This window comes from Sphaerodactylus townsendi, linkage group LG08 (assembly GCF_021028975.2).
Source record: "Sphaerodactylus townsendi isolate TG3544 linkage group LG08, MPM_Stown_v2.3, whole genome shotgun sequence".
Lineage (NCBI taxonomy): Eukaryota > Metazoa > Chordata > Lepidosauria > Squamata > Sphaerodactylidae > Sphaerodactylus > Sphaerodactylus townsendi.
Window position 1 is genome coordinate 106,771,445 of NC_059432.1, and position 20,755 is coordinate 106,792,199.

The window sequence follows — 20,755 nt, forward strand, 5'->3', positions numbered from 1 at the left end:
CCCCATTTGCCCCTTTGAAAAACTTAAAGTATGGCAACTACGACCATATAAGTTCCATCCCCGTCTCTTGAGAAAAATCCATCTAATCCATTGAGAAAAATCCATCTAATGCATTCAGAAAGTTACCTAAGAAGCCAAAGGGCAGGGATCTCTCTTAGGGCAGTGAATTCCAAAAGTTAATGATTTTCACAGGTTGCAGTTTGGGCACCCGGTCTCAAAAAGGTTCACCATCACTGAGATAGGGGTAGGATTTTTTGGTGGCTGAGAAGGAGAAAAAGAATCAGAAAAGGGGGTACCAGGAGAGGGAATGAGGACATAGTGAGGAAAGGGATACAAGGGGAAAATTAGATTCCTCTTGCACATCCTTATGGATTTCCCGTGTGTGTGTTTGTGTGTGTGCGTTGACAAATTTTTACCAGCTGTGATACAGTATCTTCGTTCAACCCCTGTCTCAACTTGGAACAAGACTAAGGAGGAAGCAACGAAGAAGAAATATTTCTAAGTGCTTCCCCACCCACTGAATGACTGGAATGGGAATGGGGAAAATATTTTTTTAAAACTCTGTATGATAATGCAAACAAGGAAATGGGGTGGGGAGAAGGTTTTCAGGATTTGGGTTCATCTGATCAGAGCTTAACGTTGTTGTCTCACGAGCCTCCCCTCTCTGGTTTCGGTAAAGCCTTGGCAACTTTCTGCCACACTCCAAATTCCTGCGGGGCCAGCTGTGGTTAGCCCTAATGATGAGACTTGGCCCACACGGCTGAGATTGGTGGGGTTAGCAGATTCGGGCCAGGCCCTCCTGTAGACAGGTGGCACGTGGGGAAGAGTCTCTGCCCGCCTCCGGTTTGTTCCTCCTTAGTCTTATCTGGCAAATGGGCGAGTTGGATAGGTGGGTGCTTTGCTAGAAGTCGGGAGTCCGTGGCCAAAGCGGCACGGCAGGTTTTGAAATCGGACTTGCATTTCAGGATTCGCTGCACCTTTCCAGAAACCTAAATGTTTATGAAAATGGGAGCAAGTTTCTAGTCCTCGGGGCAACAGGGAAATACACTGAAAGCCGAGCGAGTCCTGCTTTAAAGAAATCCCGGTCCGCTTGGGAGCTGTGCAGCTTTTTTCTTCCTCCGAGCTTCAGTCTCCCCCCCCCCGATCCCGATTCCCGCCCGCCTTTGCAACGGGTACCTGAGCTCTTCTTCCCTCACCCTTTCTCATTATTGGCCCCGCTATCAACAAAGCTTCAGGGTACCATAAAATAAATTATCAGATTACGCAACCGATTCAAGTATGCGGATGAAACGTATTTATGCCAGTTGGCACAGTTTCTTGCAGTTTCAGGATTCGCCTACGGGATTTCGTTGGCTGCTCCGATACCCAGGCCTGGTAGCCTGACTCCCTTGGCCCTAAATCCACAGCGGGAAGAGATGCTCCCTGCAGTGTGGGCCATGTGCTCGAAAAGGTGTAATCGGCTCCAGTCTGCTTTTATCAAAGACCTCTTTAGTGGCAGGGAATTTGCCCGGCGCACAAAGGGTGAAATCCCTTTGTTTGGCCTTGCCTTGGTTGGGAGGCTATCCTGTAGGCTGCTAGCCCTGAACTGCCAATAAATGATTAAAGATGACCTTTGTCACCTGGCTTTTATCAATTGATGGATTAAATTTAAATGGGTATGGATTCTGTTTCCCTGCCCTTTCCCCCAGCCCTCCGTAATCGATTGTCAAACCGTGTAGAAATCTGTGCCTAGTTCTCGCAATGGGCTTTTCACACTGATAACTTGCAGGGTTGCAAAGATGTTTCATAATTACAAGGAAACAAACATTTCCAGGGTGTTTTTTTATAAAAAAAACAAACAGCACTTCTGAAGTTTAGTGTACAAAATATTCCCTGTTGCTGTGAAGTACCGAAAAGAGCTTCCAAAAATGAGAAAGTTTAAACTCTCGCAAATTCTAGAAAGGAGAACTGTTCCTGAGATGCCGACTGTTTTCTAAGTTTGGTTAGAACAGATTGCGGGGGATTGGGGGGGTGGAGGATAATCTATCATAGCCAAAGTACAAATTATTCTCATAGAGATCGTGGGAGCCATTTCAGACGGCAGACTGAAAAGTTGTCTTTGGCTGATTCCGCATGGGCCGAAAACAGCAGTGTGAAAACGGTATGAACAAGCCAGCTGGATCAGACCAGAGTCCATCTAGTCCAGCTCTCTGCTACTCGCAGTGGCCCACCAGGTGCCTTTGGGAGGTCACGTGCAGGATGTGAAAGCAATGTCCATCTGCGGCTGAAAACTGTATAAACCCTTTTACACCGTTTTATACCCTTTTACACCATTTTCACACTGTTTTCACACTGCTGTTTTGGGCCCATGCGGAATCAGCCTTTGTGAATATTTACAGCAGTGTTTAAACTTTTCCCCATGAGGTAAACTAACATATATGGGGAGACTCTCATTCTAATATTTTCTACTGGGTGTGCTATTTTACTACTTAGATTTTTTTTAACCTATGAGACCATTAAAAAACTCGAACCCCCACCTTTTGATGCGCCGCCTGAAACCAGACACTCCAGAAATTTTTTGCCTTGTTCTGACAAATGTGTGGGTCCGCTCTAAGGAATGTCCATTGGGCATGTGGGTAAGGTTGCCAATCTCCTGGCAGAGTCTGGAGATCTCACAAAATCTCCATAGCACAGAGATGGTTAAGAGGTAACATGATAGCCCTGTTTAGATATTTGAAGGGATGCCATGTCGGTAAGGGAGCAAGCTTGTTTTCTGCGGCTCCGGAGACTAGGACCAGGAGTCACGGGTTAGAGATGAAGGCTTAAAAGAGATTCCATCTAAACATCAGGGAAAACTTCCTGACAGTAAGGGCTGTTTGACAGTGGAATGCACCACCTAGGAGTATGGTGGAGTCTCCTTCTTTGGAGGTCTTTAAAGAGAGGCTGGATGGCAGAGGTGGGATCCAGCAGGTTCTCACAGGCTCCCGAGAGTAGGTTACTAATTATTTGTGTGTGCCGAGAGTGGGTTACTAGTTGGTGATTTTGCCACGTGATTTTTCCCTTAGTTACGCCCCTCCTCTCAGCAGTAGCGCGCAGAACTTGAAACAGTCTAGCAGGAGGTGCACCAGCGTGCGTGGCAGCCTGCGCCTGCGTGCATTCGTTTCCTGCCCCAGGACCAGCGCAGCGGCTGCGTCCTTGCCACAGCCCCGCCCTGGAATGCCCGCCCCCGCCCCCGTTGTGCCCCGCCCAGCCCCATTGGCGCTACGCCACAGTTTGAATCCCACCACCATGGGAACCTGTTACTAAAAATTTTGGATCCCACCATTGCTGGATGGCCATTTGGCAGGAGTGCTTTGATTGTGTGTTCCTGCATTGCAGGGGGTTGGACTTGATTGCCCTTGGGGTCTCTTCCAACTCTATGGCTCATTCCGCACATGCAGAATAATGCACTTTCAAACTACTTTCAGTGCTCTTTGAAGCTGTACGGAATAGCAAAATCCACTTGCAAACAGTTGTGAAAGTGGTTTGAAAATGGATTATTTTGCGTGTGCGGAAGGGGCCTATGATTCTGGAGGAAATGGCTGCTTTGGAGGGGGGGACTCTATTGGCATTACACACCTTTCCTTCACCACACCCCGGCCTCCCCAGGCTACATACACACAACACTCCACCCCTGCTCTCCTGGAGTTCCCAACCCAGATTTTGCTTCCCTCCAGATGGTGGAGCCTGCGAGTTTGCAGAGTCTACACACAGTTGGCTCCTTTTGTTCTCAGGCCCAACAAAGCCCTGGGGCCAGATTCTAACCTTTTGTGGTGCATCGATCGATACAAACCAAAGATGGCAGCGATCTGTATATTTTACTTCCTTTCTGTCGGTTCCCCTTTCTTCCCATTGCATCTGGCCCTTGCATTTATTTGAAAAACGATATTAATGAATATTGAACCTGCAACAGGGCGGGAGGGGGAAGGGGCCATGGAAATCCCTTTAGGCAAACGCCAGTTGCTCCGAGCCCCAGGAGATCGGAGGACGAACAGAAAACCCACACAGACGGCTTCCCCAGCCCAGCTGTTCAGCAACTGTCTGTCTGGCCCACGGAGGCCAGCAGGAATCCTGGCCTGAGCGGCTTCTCACTCCGGCTGAGGTTCCCGCGGTCGATAAAACAGACGCTGCAAAAAACGCCAGCAGGCAAGGAAGGGGCTGGCCCCACAGTTTCTGGGGCTATGCAAAGAAAGATGTTCCCGTGTGACCCTGAGGGAAGATTTAAACCGCTCCAATGTCGTCACTAGGAGGTTCCCCCGTAATGTTCCCAGAAAACAGAACCTAACTGGAAGGAACATCGTGGGGATACTGTTGTGAAAGGGTGCCTCTTAAATTGTCAGCGGGTGGGGAGTTGTAAGGATTGGCCCGTCTGAGATGCCGGCACCTCTCTACATAAACACACCCATGTTACAGCTTTTAATTTGTAGTCTTCTTACCAGCATGGTGTCGTGGCTAAGAGCTGTGGGCTCCAATCTGGAGATCTGGGTTCAACTCCCCTTTCTGCAAATGAGTGTTACTCTAAACTGGAGAACCGGGTTTGATTCCCCATTCCTCCACGTGAGCAGCAGCACTCTAATCTGGTGAACTGGATTTGTTTCCCCGCTCCTGCACATGAAGCCTGCTGGGTGACCTTGGGCTAGTCATGGTTCTCTCTGAATTCTACTGGAGGCGGAGAACATCTGATTGGGTGTTTCCCAGCCTTTGGTCAGGGAGGCAGGAAGTTTTTCGTCACTTCCTGGGCATTGGCTGGGCGCCCCTCCCATCTCCAGTTTACTTCCTGCCTCATCAGGGAGAGCAGCTCCTTTGCAAGGCTCTGCTGGGAAAAAAATTTTTTCCCTTTTCAACTTTTACCTAGACCAACATCTATCCTTCTTTCGTCCTTCTTCACTCTTTCTCTCCGAATTCTCTAAACCCCACCTACCTCACAAGGTGTCTTTTGTGAGGAAAGGAGTTTGTGAGTCGCTTTGAGACTCCTTAAAGGTAGAGAACAGCGGGGTATAAAAACCAACTTTTCTTCTTCCTTCCTGGTAGAAACTAGAGATTAGTATCGTGTAGTGGTTAAGAATGGCAGACTCTTATCTGGTGAACTAGATTTGTTTCCCTGCTCCTCCACATGAAGCCTGCTAGACATATCTTAGACCTGTCACAGTTCTCTCCGAACTCTCTCAGCCCCACCTACCTCACAAGGTGTCTGCTTTGGGGAGAGGAAGGGAAGGAGTTTGTCAGCAGCTTTGTGACTCCTTAACAAGTTGAGAAAAGTGGGGTTTAAAAACTAACTCTGCTTCTTTTGCCCTCACAACAAGCCTGCGAGGTAGCCCCCGTCTAATTCTGATTCTTAAACTGGAGTTGAAAAGAGCCTGCATGATTTTCCTGGGGCAGCGAACACTCCATGAATGGGTTGGCTAAGAGCACAAATAAATAAAACGCTTCTCTAGTTGTCCGTTTGTTGTATGATAGTGTGGATGGTTTCACTTCAGATGCCAGGCAGGGAATGCTGCGTTCAGATGCTCCTTTGACCAAGAAACCCTCCCTGTAGGTATAAAACTCGCCCATCAAGCTGTCGCCCAGCCCTTTTGAGTTCCCTTCTTGTTTGCTGTTTGCAGGGTTGTTGTTTTTGAACAGAAGGGAGCATTTAGTACCGCTTCCCTCTTGTCTGAAATAGGACGAGCCATTCTGCCACTTTGTTCTACATTAAGGTGACCAGATTTTTACTCCTGTAATGCGGGGCGCGCGCGCACCTGCATGGCCGCAGGAGCACACTGCCTTTTGCGGCGCTCCCCGGTCAGGAAACAGGGAAGCGCCCCAGAAGGCAGTGCAGCAGCCTTTTGCGGCGCTCCTCCCGCGCTGCCTCCCGCGCTGCTGCACTGCCTTCTGGGGCACTTCCCTGTTTCCTGATCAGGGAGCGCCACAAAAGGCACTGTGCTCCTGCCAGTAACAGGGCGGGAAACAGGGAAGCTTCCCAGAAAGCAGTGCGGCAGCGCAGGAGGTGCACACGGCCTCAGGAGCGCGTTGCCTAATCGGGACAATTTTAAAACCCCGCGGGACACATTGCGGGAAAGCGTGAGTGTCCCGCCAAAAGCGGGACGGCTGGTCACCTTATTCCACACACACACACCGCCCCCAGCCCCGAGTGAGTGCTCAGACTCCTTACAAAATGCTCTGTGTCCTGACATGAGAAAGCCCAGCCTGCATTCACACGAGTGGGTCACTGTGGTGGTCGCTGATCTGGTTCCGAGGAAAGCTGTATAAAAAGTCTTCTAGAAGATGATAATCCTAACATCGCAAGAGTGGTGGCAGAATTCAGTACTTCTGTTGTTAAAAGTCGTAGATATAAACAGGACGATTTGAACGCAAATGAGGGGTTGGCGATTTGGATGATCAGTTGAATATTTTGGTTTTAAACATCACTTGGCGCTATCAGTCTTGAGATTTGATTTTATCTTGGGGTTTTAGCATTTTGTATCTGTAAAATTCTTGCGGCTTTTAAGTAATATTCCCAAATTTTATGGGGAAATTGAACATTGTGGCTTCTATACTCTGTATGTAATAATTTCTGGCCTTCGGCTGTAATGAAACTGATTGATTGATTGGTTGTGGTGGATTTTCCGGGCTGTGTAGCCGTGGTCTGGTGGATCTTGTTCCTAACGTTTCACCTGCATCTGTGGCTGGCATCTTCAAAGGTGTATCACAGAGGAAAGTTTGTTACACGCTGTGTACAGATTTCCCTCTGTGATACACCTCTGAAGATGCCAGCCGCAGATGCAGGCGAAATGTTAGGAACAAAATCTACCAGACCACGGCCACACAGCCCGGAAAACCTACAACAGCCAGTTGAATCCGGCCGTGAAAGCCTTCGACAGTGATTGGTTGGTTGATCAATCGATCAATCGATTGATTGTGGTGGTTGCTGGCTGATCAGTTTTGATCTTCAGGCCTCTTCAAAATCCTCGTGCTGTGCTGGTAATTAAACTCTGCTCTTTTTTTCTTTTCCAGCCTGCAGTCCAGGTACCTTCAAGTCCAAGCAAGGGGAAAGTCTGTGCTCTCCCTGCCCCGCCAACAGCCGGACGTCCTCCGCAGCGGCTGTTCTTTGTACATGCTGGAACCACTATTTCCGGGCAGACACTGACCCTCCCGACAGCGCCTGCACAAGTAAGGCTGCCCCCCCCCCCCACTGTTTCTCTGTTAAAACTGGAATTGATTTGGGGTGTCTTAAGGTACAAAGTGTACATAGTACATCTCTGCCCGCCTTCAAAGTGCAAATGGTTGTTTTGTGCAGCTTTATCTGGTCCGCTCTGTTTTGGGGTTGGAAACCAGATTCCTCTCCTCTGCTGTCAGCATTTTAAAGCAAACGAGTCACGTCCTTTTAAAAAATGCTTTCCCCCCCCCTTTAAAATGCTAATAACTGGGCTCCCCGTTTGTTTCGAACAGTGAAACTGAGAGGAGGTTGAAGGGTTAAATCCCATCTCCTTTTTCCCGCATGGCCCCAAGGCACGCTGAGGCCGACAGCTTTGTAGATGGGCAAAGATGTACAATCCCTGTGCTGCATTCAGAATTAACTCCAAAAAAAAATCTAAGGAAGGTACCAGCATTTTGAAAACCCCTCCTGGAAATCAGAATAAAAATCCAGGCAAGATGAAGAAATTTTAGCAGCCACGTGTACAAATGGGCAAAGTCGTCATGCCCCCAGAGCGAAGGCCACTTTTCAAATTGTGCAGAGGCAAAGTTTTGCCACCAGACGTCCACTCACAAGTTTAGAAACATAATGCAACCTTTCATCGTATTTGTTTTTTTCGGTCTGCGGCGGAACAGCTAGATTTAAATCCAGTGGCACCTTAAGAGACCGACATGATTTTAAGCATAGGACCTTTTGAGAGTCACTTTCTTCATCAGAAACGAGTATGAATGGAGGTCCTGCTATAATAAGGTGACCAGATGGTCACCTTTGTGATCCGGGACGGGGGGAGGTGGCAAGCAAGAAAGCCTTGCATGGGGACGCATTTTCGCCTTCTGGAACTTGCTTACCCGTTTGTCGCTTCCTGTGACAGGGCAGGAAATAGCAAGCCCCAGAAGGCCGTGCGCTCCTGCGGCCGTGCGCGCGGGAGGCTGCTGCACTGCCTTGCACCCCAGAAGGCAGTGCGGCAGCCTCCCAAAAATCGGGACAATTTGAAGAACCCACAGGATGCGGGACAAATTGTTTAAAGGCAGGACTGTCCCACCAAAAGCGGGACGTCTGGTCAGCCTATGCTATAAGGACTCAGGGGGCTTAATTCCTGCTTGTATCTTACTAGGGCAGCTTTGGCCGCCAAAAGCTCGTATCCCCAAAATCTAGTTAATCTCTAAGGCAGGGGTGTCCAACTCTGGCGCCCCAGATGTTCATGGACTACGATTCCCATCAGTCCCTGCCAGATTGCCAATTGGAAATGCTGGCAGGGGCTGATGGGAATCGGAGTCCATGAACATCTGAGGCACCAGAGTTGGACACCCCTGCTCTAAGGCACTACTGGTCCCGAATCGAGCTGTCTGTGCTTAGAACACCTTAGGTAGGAGCGAATGTGGCTTAGGGGCGGCCAAAGAGGATGTTAATGGCTCCCTGCCAGCTCCATCAGCCTAGCCAGTCTGGCGTTGAAAAATATCCTGGCAGGGGCTGATGGGAATTGTAGTCCATAACATCTGGAGTGCCAAAGGTTCGCCACCACTGCCTTAGTTGTACACAAGAAGTGATGTGGAAATCTGGTACAGATCGGCTCATCTTGAAGGTTCTTTGGGTTTCAAGACATCTCCAGCACTTGGCAGGAAAGCACATCCTTTTGAGAGCAAATCGCCATTTTTAAGCATTCTGTTATCAGACAGATTGGTGCACACTTCATGCCAGTTGTCGAAGCTCTTAATGATTGCTTTAAAAAAAATTGGCTGCCGAAGGATATAGGAGCGAGTGAGTTTTCTTGGGTCCTGCGGGTGGGTCTTTGTTGAAGCAGCGGATTTACTCGGAGTAGACCACCTTGCAGGACGCAGTGTAGACAAGAACTGACAGACACACAGTCACCAGTGCAGTTCTACTTATTGCTATCTACTGGCAAAGTGCTTCGCCAGACCACAGGTGTTTGCAGGCACACATCACTCTGCTGTCTGTGCTACCTATATACAAAAGTGGTACCAATCAGGTACCCTCACCTCATCAGGTTTGAACTCGGTACAAGCTGTGCACTCGGTCCTAATCTGCACACGGCACCTGTTAGGAGGGTCCAGCTGTCATTTAGATTTTGCTCATCTAAACACATGTTCTGACAGTCTTCTGCATGGCTGGCCCCGGAGGGCAACTTATTTGAGCTTTGACTCTGGGCCTAGAGGAGCAAGAGGTGCCATCTTGGAATAGCCGGGTAGTTGGAAGGAATGTCAGGTTCAGATACAAACAGGCATCTTTCTGGTGGCCTCTTCAGCAAAGGAGGGGTGTGTAAGTTAAGCAGAATCATCCCTGGTTAGTGCTCGATGGGAGATCGCCAAGGAAATCCAGGGTTGCTATTCCAAGGCGGGCAATGTACGTCTCTTGCCTTGAAAACTATGCAAGGTTACCATAAGTTGTCTGCACCTCCATGATGGAAAAATACAGAGCTGGAAGTCTCAAAGCAATCACTGGCATAGAACCGGTGCTTTACGGTCACCTGGTTCCCAGGAAAGGAAGCATTTCGGACTGTGATGACGGTGTTCCAGTTCGAAACGCCTTCAGTTTTCTCCTCCCATCGGGTGCAGGAAATGGGAACTGGTCGCCCACAAAGCCCGACTGAGAAAACCTGTTGAGCCAAGCGCCCTTGTCTGTTTCAGTATTTGCCTCTCAAGTTATAATTGCAAGCTACTGAGAAGGCAGAAATTGGCAAGACCAGCTCTAGCAAAACCTAGAACCAGTCCTGCTCGACGCTGCATTGAAACAACAGATCCTGGGCTAAGTTAACCTCTAGTCCTTATAAAATGAAACCTGAATGGGATATATGAACCAGCATAGAGTACAGTCTCTGAGGCCCCTTCCGCACATGCAGAATAACGCACTTTCAATCCTGTTTCGATGCACTTTGCAGCTGTGCGAAACAGCAAAATCCACTTGCAAACAGTTGTGAAAGTGGATTGAAAGTGCATTATTCTGCAGGTGCGGAAGGGGCCTCGGAGGCTGAGCCCGCAAACGTTTCAAAACATTTGCAAAACTGCTTCAGGAATTGGTGTCAATGGCCCCTTCCGCACACGCAAAATAATGCGTTTTCAAACCACTTTCACAACTGTTTGCAAGTGGATTTTGCTATTCCGCACAGCTTCAAAGAGCACTGAAAGCAGTTTGAAAGTGCATTATTCTGCAATATGTGCCGTCGACAACACAGGCGCTAGCCAATCAGTATCCTCCGCAGCCAACTTTTCCCCCTCCTTCAACCTTGCATTGTAGACTCGGAGAACCGGTTTCTAAGAACTCGTGCCAGGACAAACAAAAAGAACATGTTGTACTGAAAGGCTGGTTCCAAATCAGTTCTTTTTCTCTAAATATGCTACCCCTTGCTTGACCCTCACAAAGTGGTTATAAAAACTAACATGATGAATGCATGTGAAATGCTATGAAAATACCTTGGAACGTCGAGATGCTTCTCTGGGGAGCCTCGAGGGGGGAAAAAAACACAAGGATCTCCCAAGTAACCTGGACGGATTGATGAAAATTTGGAAGATAATAAAGTTAGACTTAGTGCTCTGGTTAATAAGAAATTAAAGTTTGGGAAGCGCATCGGATTCCACTGCATTGTTATGTTGAAAGGACTATTTGCAAGGGGGGGAAAAGAAGTTCTGTTGTGTATGTTGGTCTGTTTTGAATTATATTTAGCAATATAAGTGGCTCCTTATTGTGTATTAACTAATAAGCCTTGATGTGGATGGCCCAGACTGGTCTGATCTTGTCACGTTTCCAAAGCTAAGCAGGGTCTGCCCTGGTTACTACTTGGATGGGAGACCACCAAGGAATTCCAGGGCGGCTACGCAGAGGCAGGCAAAAGGCAAACCATCTACAATCTGGAAAACCCTGCAGGGTTGCCATAAGTCAGCTGCAGTTTAACTCACTTTCCCTTCCATTATGCATGAAATAATTGTTATTTTTTTAAAGTTTCAAGTGCAGCGGTGATTTTATTTACGTAGGAGGTTAAGAGCTCGTGTATCTAATCTGGAGGAACCGGGTTTGATTCCCCGCTCTGCCGCCTGAGCTGTGGAGGCTTATCTGGGGAATTCAGACTAGCCTGTGCACTCCCACACACGCCAGCTGGGTGACCTTGGGCTAGTCACAGCTTCTCAGAGCTCTCAGCCCCACCTACCTCACAGGGTGTTTGTTGTGAGGGGGGAAGGACAAGGAGATTGTAAGCCCCTTTAAGTCTCCTACAGGAGAGAAAGGGGGGATATAAATCCAAAGTGTTGTTGTTGTTGTTGTTGTTGTTGTTGTTGTTATTATTATTATTATTATTATTATTATTATTATTATTATTATTATTATTATTTAAATGAGTGCAGAGTTGTTTATTTATTTATTGGATTTATTCCCTGCCCTTCTCTGAGTAGCTCAGGGAGGTTTCCACCGTCTGATTAAAACAATACATAAAACAGGATAAACCCTTTTAAAATCACACTATAAAATATTATTTACGTTTAAGACAGGTCAGCATAAACTCCTGCAGGTCATAGAATCATAGAGTTGGAAGAGACCCCAAAGGCCATCAAGTCCAATCCCCTGCAACGCAGGTCATCAGTTCAAATTTGTACATCCCACCTTTTGTTGTAACTTTACAAATGGGACCCCTGCAGAGGAGTCAGGGGGAACGACAAAATAACTGGGGAGGGGAAAGAGGAAGAAGGAAAGGGAATAAAAGAGAAAGGCCCCTTCCGCACATGCGGAAAAATGCACTTTCAATTCACTTCCACAATTGTTTGAAATTGGATTTGGCTCTTCCGCACAGTGAAATCCAGCTGCAAAGTGGATTGAAAGTGCATTATTCTGCACGTGCGGAAGGGGCCCTAGAGAAGAGAGAATGGGAAAATAGAGAAGGTAAAAACAAGGAGAGAGGAGGGGAGGGGTGGAAATGACACCGTTGTGATGCTGTAAGCTATTTTGACGGGCGTATCCTATCTCAGGTGTCCCCACGGCCCCACGCAACGTCATTTCCAACGTGAACGAGACGTCTCTGGTGCTAGAATGGAGCGAGCCGCGGGATTCGGGCGGGCGGGATGACCTGCTCTACAACGTCATCTGCAAGAAGTGCAGCGTGGAACGCCGGTTGTGCATGCGCTGCGACGACAACGTGGAGTTTGTCCCCCGCCAGCTTGGCCTGACCGAGAGACGCATCTACATCAGCAACCTCATGGCCCACACGCAGTACACCTTCGAGATCCAGGCCGTGAATGGTGTCTCCAGCAAGGACCCCCAAAACCCCCATTTTGCATCAGTAAACATCACCACCAACCAGGCAGGTGAGCGCATCATGGGACGGGATGCAGCATACCTGTCTGCCAACGGGTCCAGAGCTAGGCCTTCTTCTATTTTTATATATATATATAAAAATGCTTTATTCATATACTTAATACACAAGTGTTTAAAAATTGCTTATTACATCTGTAACATTCTGTTGCTAACATAGTTCATCAAACATAGAATCTTCTATATATTTCAATCCTTGCTTTGAGGAAATGTATACATAAAAGTAAACTTCCAACTATGATTTATATTTCTTAAAGGTTCCATCTCTTATATTAGTTTCATAAAGTACATATATTTACACCAATTAAGCACTATTTACTACATGAAAAGAGAAATCTAACATATAACTTTCTCACTGACCTGTAGAGCTTATCTTTACTATTATAGTCTGTTTCATATTTTTTCTAACATTTTCCCTCTTTGTAAGTAATTGATCTTGTCTTTATCCTTCAATTACACACGAGTAGATTAAAAAAAGAAAAGAAGAATTTCCATTGGAGAGGTAGAGTCTAGAAGCTTCCCTTGGATTGGCTGTGGTCCAAGTATCTTTGTCATTCTGAGTCTTAGCCTGCACAATACGGCCTCCGCTGTGTGGTCCTGCAATGGTCCTGCCGTCCTGAAAAAAATATCTAACATTTTCTTTGACATAAAGATTCTAGTGCCTGTTGTTGCAGAGAATATGTAGGAGTGCGTACTTGCTCAGAGTATTCAGCAATAAGAAAAAAACTTACCCGTCCCCCATCTTTTTAATAAAATCTTGGCCGGCCGACCCTGTCCGAGATGGAGGCCCCTTCCGCACAGCAAAACTACAGCAGGCTGCAGTCGGATTAAAGCAACCCACTGTCCCGTTGACGCATTCGCATGCCTTTGTGCAGGCAGTGAACGGAGCCCACAGAAGCAATGCGGGTTGCCGTGGCGGCTTCGCACGGGGGCACGGGGTTTTTTTACTCGCCTTCCCCCACTGCGTAGCTAGGTGGGCAAGCAGGCATGGACCCCTGCAGCCATGGGGGGAGCAGCAGTGGCGTAGTGGCTAAGAGCAGTGGCTAAGAGCAGGTGCACTCTGATCTGGAGGAACCAGGTTTGATTCCCAGCTCTGCCGCCTGAGCTGTGGAGGCTTATCTGGGGAATTCGGATTAGCCTATGCACTCCCACACATGCCAGCTGGGTGACCTTGGGCTAGTCACAGTTCTTCGGAGCTCTCTCAGCCCCACCCACCTCACAGGGTGTTTGTTGTGAGGGGAGAAGGGCAAGGAGATTGTAAGCTCCTTTGAGTCTCCTGCAGGAGAGAAAGGGGGGATATAAATCCAAACTCCTCCTCCTCCTCCTCTTCTTCTTCTTCTTCTTCTTCTTCTTCTTCTTCTTCTTCTTCTTCTTCTTCTTCTTCTTCTTCTTCTTCTTCTTCTTCTTCTTCTTCTTCTTCTTCTTCTTCTTCTTCTTCTTCTTCTTCTTCTTCTTCTTCTTCTTCTTCATGCTGATGCCCCTGTGTCCCTGCGTTGCTAGGTATGTGACTTCTGTTCTAGCTGAAATGTGCCGAGAAGCTGATGTGTTTCTGCCTTCTTCTTTTCTCCCTCCACTCCCTGTTCGGCAGCTCCCTCAGCAGTTCCCAGCATGCACCTGCACGGTAGCACAGGAAGCAGCATGACTCTGTCCTGGGAGCCCCCCAAGCAGCCCAACGGAATCATCTTGGACTACGAGATAAAGTATTTTGAGAAGGTAAAAGCCGTCAGCTTGTGCTGCGTAGTGGCTAAGGGGCCACTCTGGGCCTGCATCCAAATTCCCACTCGGCCAGGATGCTTGCTGGGTGCCGATGTGATCATCTAGCATTTTCAGTCTGGCTGACCTCGCAGGGATGTTGTGATAATAAAATGGGAGGAGAACCACACACACGTCAGGAGACACAGATAGAGGTGTAACCAGAGGTGGGATCCAGCAGGTTCTCACAGGTTCCTGAGAGTAGGTTACTAATTATTTGTGTGTGCCAAGAGGGGGTTACTCATTGGTGATTTTTGCCTTAGTTACGCCCCTCCTCTCAGCAGTAGCGCGCAGAACTTGAAGCAGTCTAGCAGGAGGTGCACCAGCGTGCGTGGCAGCCTGCGCCTGCGTGCATTCGTTTCTCGCCCAAGGACCGGCGCAGCAGCTGCGTCCTTGCCACAGCTCCGCCCAGCAATGCCCTGCCCCCGGAATGCCCGGCCACGCCCCCGTTGTACCCCGCCCAGCCCCATTGGCGCTATGCCACAGTTTGAATCCCACCACCATGGGAATCTGTTACTAAAATTTTTGGATCCCACTACTGGGTGTAACCCACTAGGCATTCAATGTTAAGACTGTGTTTGCAAAAACTGAGATAATGTTTTAGCCAAAAAATACCTTTTGGCTCTGGTCGCGCTAATAGGGATCTAGTGACCGAATAATAACAATTCAGCAGCATTTAAAATGTGGATTGTGCAAAGAAGTAGAAGAAATAATGGATCACATACTAATCTTATGCAAGAAGACTGCACAAACTGGTTATAAACAACATCACAACACAGTTGCTAGAACGATTCACTGGAACTTCTATAAAAAGTATTGTTTGCCTTCAGAAATAATAATAACAATAATAATAATAGGGATCCATGAGTTCCCTGACCTGGATGGCCCAGGCTAGCTGGATCATAAGAACAAGCCAGCTGGATCAGACCAGAGTCCATCTAGTCCAGCACTCTGCTACTCGCAGTGGCCCACCAGGTGCCTTTGGGAGCTCACATGCAGGATGTGAAAGCAAGGGCCTTCTGCTGCTGTTGCTCCCGATCACCTGGTCTGTTAAGGCACTTGCAATCTCAGATCAAAGAGGATCAAGATTGGTAGCCATAAATCGACTTCTCCTCCATAAATCTGTCCAAACCCCTTGGGTTGGCTCTGATTAGTACTTGGTTGGGAGACCACCAAAAAAGTTGAGGGTTGCTATGCAGAGGCCAAGCAATGGCAAACCACCTCTGTCTATGTCCTGACTTGGATCCCCCAGTCTTATCTATCTTGGCATATCTGAGAAGCTAAACAGGGTCAGCCCTGGTTCATTCTTGGATGGGAGTCCAGGGTTGCTACAGAGACAAGCAACGGCAAACCTCTTCTGTTTGTCTGTGTCCTGACCTGGATGGCCCAGGCTAGTCTATCTGGTCTGATCTGAGAAGCTAAGCAGGGTCATCCCTGGTTAGTACTTGGATGGGAGGCCACCAAAGAAGCCCATGGTTGCTACTCAGAGGCACCCCATCACCACAGGTCCTCCTCTGTCCAGAATTTGTTTACATGCATGTGGGCGGAGTCTACACTTCGCAGAGGGAGAAGAGAAGAATTGGAATGCCTTCTCCAACAGGAATGTCCTTGCGGGGAATCCATCTCCGTTGGCCAAGTCCATTAGAGCAGGCCCCTGTATCCCCAAAATGGGAGAGAAGGCTGGATTCTCCCCCGAGACATGCCCTCTTTCCTTCCTTCCCACAGCAGGGTCAGATCGACGGCATCGCCAACACCGTCACGAGCCAGAAGAACCTCGTGCGGCTGGAAGGCCTGAAGCCAAATGCGGCCTACATGGTACAGGTCCGGGCACGCACGGTGGCTGGCTACGGCCAGTACAGCCATGGGATGGAGTTTAGGACACCGGTGGAGAATGGTAGGAATTTGCTGCCCTCTTCTCCTCCTCTCTCTGCCAGCCCCCTTTTTCTGCTCTCCAAACCTTTTGACTCTCTCTCTCTCTCTCTCCTCACAGGGTCCAGCAGCAAGAGCTTCCAGGAACTGCCTCTAATTGTGGGGTCAGCCACTGCCTGCCTCGTCTTCTTGATAGCTGTGGTGGTGATCGCCATTGTCTGTTTCAGGTACTAGTGGGGCTCTCGAACGTGGAAATAACAGAGACCGTAGGAAAGTCCTAAAGCAGTTTATTTCTACAATGCGTAGAGTAACAGAGAAAGCTGAATCTAAGCTCTCCCGCTTAGATCCAGAGATTATATCCTTCAATCCCCCCCCATTTGATTCCCACCAAATGTGTTTCACAAAGTGTATAACATTTGCACTACAGAGCTTCAAGAAACCTGGGAACGTTCGCACCTTCCCGCAGGAGGGCTGGCGCCAGGGAATTGCCAGGGAGGGGAGAGGGAAACAGGAAAGCATTTACAGGAAACATTTGCAATTCTTACACAGCAAGACATCTGGGCATTGGCAGGCTTGGACCTGACATGAGATCCTAGAATCCTGAGCTGCAAGGATCCAAGATCCAGCATGGCGTAGTGGTTCAGAACGGTGGACTCTAATCTGGAGAACTGGGTTTGATTCCCCACTCTTCCACATGAGCGGCAGACTCTTGGATTTGTTTCCCCACTCCTACATTCCTGCTGGGGGATCTTGGGCTAGTTACAGTTCTCTCTGAACTCTCTCAGCCCCACCTACCTCAGAGGAGAAGGGGAAGGAACTTGTAAGCCGCCTTGAGTCTCCCATACGGAGAGAAAGGCAGAGTATAAATCCAAACTCTTCTTCTTCTCATTGGGGAGGTGATTTGTTGTAGGGGTGGGTACCAAACCTAGGACCGTGCTATTGCCCTGCAGTGGCGTAGGAGGTTAAGAGCTCGTGTAGCTAATCTGGAGGAACCGGGTTTGATTCCCAGCTCTGCCGCCTGAGCTGTGGAGGCTTATCTGGGGAATTCAGATTAGCCTGCGCACTCCCACACACGCCAGCTGGGTGACCTTGGGCTAGTCACAGCTTCTCGGAGCTCTCTCAGCCCCACCTACCTCACAGGGTGTTTGTTGTGAGGGGGGAAGGGCAAGGAGATTGTAAGCCCCTTTGAGTCTCCTGCAGGAGAGAAACGGGGGATATACATCCAAACTCTTCTTCTTCTTCAAACTCAAACTTTTCTTCTTCTCATTGGGGAGGTGATTTGTTGTAGGGGTGTGTACCAAACCTAGGACCGGGCTATTACCCTGCATTACTAGGACAAAGAGGCTCAGAGACAGCTTCTACTCTAGAGCTGTGGCGATGCTGAACTCCGGGGCTTCGTGTTGATGTGTTTGGGGCTGTGTAGGGATGGGTGGAGGAAGGGGAAAGTGAGGATGGGGTATGAGTCTGAAATTGTGTGCATCGAGGAATGCTGCTGTAAATTTCGTTGTGCGTGCACAATGACAATAAAATGCTTATGCATATGCTTATTAATCTAAATTTCCTATTACTGTTTGTGCCTGCCCAGTATATGTGAACGGGTAGCAACCAAAACTGGGAGGGTTTGGGAATGTGTAGGATCATGGGGGGTGGGATGCAGCGAGTGGAATATGCCAAACTTGCAGAAGGAAAGGTAGCTTTTTGACATTTGAATTGCGACTATTAGAATAAGCCTTTTGCTTGGGGAGCTCAGGGGACAGTTTATAGAGCAGGGGTTCCCAAACATGGTGTCCCTGGACACCTTTCCTGATGCCCGGGAAGTATTTTCAGAAAGCGAGTGGGCCGTGGCTGTGCAGAGTTTTAAAAGACTCTTTTGGCAGCAGCTGCCGCAACAGCACAAAGATCTTCACTGTGTTCCTGAGGTGAAATACAGCAGCCATTTTGTGGCAGCCCCCCCCCCCTCGTGATATGTCCGAATTCCAAAGGTGCCCGCAGGTTCCAGAAGGCCGGGAGACCCCCACTGTAGGTTGTTTAACCGCTCAGATGTTGATGACAAGATGACTGGGAGGGAGAATAATACTGTGCTTTGTACGATCTTTTCCCCCTTCTGTTTTTGAGCAGGAAGCAGCAAAACAGCGCAGACTCGGAGTACACGGAGAAGCTACAGCAGTACAGTGAGTATCTGTCTCGAGTGTCTCGTGTATTTATTTATCTTTTTTAACAGGACATCTCTGTCCAAATTATTTACGTTTAAATAGTTTATCTCTACCCTGGGTGGCAAACCTTGAAAAACATTTAAGCACGGATTTAAAAATGCATACCGCGGCAATTGAGCAAAAGCAGCAATTGAACAAAACATAAAAACCAGGAAACAAAACATGTTGTCAAATCGAACGAATGCACAGGGAGGAGGGAATACCAAATGCAACAAAGATGTCTTCACCTGCTAGTGGAAGACAGCGATCAAGGGGGACTGGTGAATCTGCCAGGGGAGGGGTTTCCATTACTTTGGTGCCACGAACGAGAAGGCCCTGTCTTCAGTAGCCACCTGTTGAGCCCCTGTCAGTCAGAGTACCCAGGGAAAGGTGCCTCTGCTGTTTAAGTTTTTAAGTTTTTAATGAATTAAGTCGAGCCCTTTGGCTTATAAATCTAATTAATTAATTAATTAAGTAATAGTTTGCACATAGATTCTGCAGAAGTTTCTTATACCTGCATTTATAAATACAGACACATTTGCGTGAATGATGCATATTTGGTAGCCATGCAGAGACTTTGCCTTCCAGGTCTGACATGCATTGATTTTCACTCTCTGCAACCACAAAGGGAACTTTATTCTGGCAGTGCAATGGAACCAATCTAGAACTCGGCACCTGACTGTCAAACCACAGTATTCAGCTTCCTTAAGTAGACTGCTGATGGCAATGACCCGGTTCTTAAAGCCTCAGCATTCAGTTGTAGAAGAGCAGGGCAAGTTTCTAGTCTTGTTGTATTCAAGAAAATGTTTCTGAGGTAAATTGGAGCAGTTCTTCCTTTAAGGCAGTTTCCACAAATGGAACTATTTTTGGACTAGCACAACAGACAGTTTCTGTCAATAAACGAGAGACTTAGTCGACTAGCCATCTGCGGATTAGCGAGTTACGTTTATGTCAGTTTGCAGGAATTTTAGCCTCATTCGTTAAGAACACTAGAATCGTAGAGTTGGAAGAGACCCCAAGGGCCATCAAGTCCAATCCTCCTGCCATGCAGGAACACATCATCAAAGCACTCCTGACAGATGGCCGTCCAGCCTCGGTTTAAAAACCTCCCAAGAAGGAGACTCCACCACTGGAAAACTGAACATGAGTTAACCCTGAATGTGTTTCCTAAATTGGGTGCTAATCGTCTCTCTGTCTTTGCAGTCACCCCCGGAATGAAAGTCTACATCGACCCTTTCACTTACGAGGACCCCAATGAAGCTGTCCGAGAGTTCGCCAAGGAAATCGACATCTCTTGTGTGAAGATTGAGGAAGTGATTGGAGCAGGCAAGTCACGTGATTTCAGCCCTCCTCGTGTTCATGGACTGAGGCTCCGCAACGTGGTGCCCATGGACACAGTGGTGACCATCAACACTTTTTCCGGTGCCCACCAGGTGTTTTTAGAAAGGGGTGAGGGCCAAGTAGAGCTTTTTCTAACAAGGCCATTGAAGATTTAATTGGCTGCGCAGCCCAGCACAAAGATTTGCACTGTCTGACTGGAAGTATGCTACAGCAGCCATTTTGTTTCCGCCCCACTGAGTCAGACATCCAAAGGTGCCCACAAGCTCCAAAAGGCTGGGGACTTCTGTTGTGGACAGAAGCACAAAAGGGCGGCAGGCAGCTATTGGCCTACGCCTGTAACGTCTCACCGTTCTCTTCCTCTCCCTCCCCGATCCCCTGCAGGAGAATTCGGGGAAGTCTGCCGGGGCCGGCTGAAGCTGCCAGGCCGGCGGGAGATTTTTGTGGCCATCAAAACGCTGAAAGTGGGCTACACCGACCGGCAGAGGCGGGACTTCCTGAGCGAGGCGAGCATCATGGGGCAGTTCGACCACCCCAACATCATCCACCTGGAGGGCGTGGTCACCAAGAGCCGGCCAGTCATGATCGTCACGGAGTTCATGGAGAACTGCGCCCTCGACTCGTTCTTACGGGTGAGTTTGTGGTCTTGCCAAAGACTGGGAGCAAAAGGTGCCTTTTCCAGAGCAGGGTCCTGCCTTCTCATTTATATTTCCCTTGACACTGGCCACAGGTTCACGGCCCGAACATAAGAACAAGCCAGCTGGATCAGAGCAGAGTCCATCTAGTCCAGCACTCTGCTACTCGCAGTGGCCCACCAGGTGCCTTTGGGAGCTCACATGCAGGAGGTGAAAGCAATGGCCTTCTGCGGCTGTTGCTCCTGATCACCTGGTCTGTTAAGGCATTTGCAATCTGAGATCAAGGAGGATCAAGATTGGTAGCCATAGATTGACTTCTCCTCCATAAATCTGTCCAAGCCCCTTTGAAAGCTATCCAGGTGAGTGGCCATCACCACCTCCGGTGGCAGCATATTCCAAACACCAATCACACGTTGCGTGAAGAAGTGTTTCCTTTTATTAGTCCTAATTCTTCCCCCCAGCAT

The 20,755-nt window shown here is 48.4% G+C and overlaps 1 protein-coding gene across 1 annotated transcript in view; it reads left to right on the forward strand.

The window, feature by feature from the left end:
* EPHB3 (EPH receptor B3) overlaps positions 1 to 20,755 on the forward strand; it is a 135,127-nt gene that overhangs the window by 100,882 nt on the left and 13,490 nt on the right. The window contains 8 exon segments of the mRNA XM_048505353.1: positions 7,012 to 7,167; positions 12,163 to 12,498; positions 14,094 to 14,218; positions 15,983 to 16,151; positions 16,248 to 16,353; positions 18,245 to 18,297; positions 19,522 to 19,644; positions 20,041 to 20,288. Of these exon segments, the coding sequence (XP_048361310.1) occupies positions 7,012 to 7,167; positions 12,163 to 12,498; positions 14,094 to 14,218; positions 15,983 to 16,151; positions 16,248 to 16,353; positions 18,245 to 18,297; positions 19,522 to 19,644; positions 20,041 to 20,288 (1,316 nt within the window).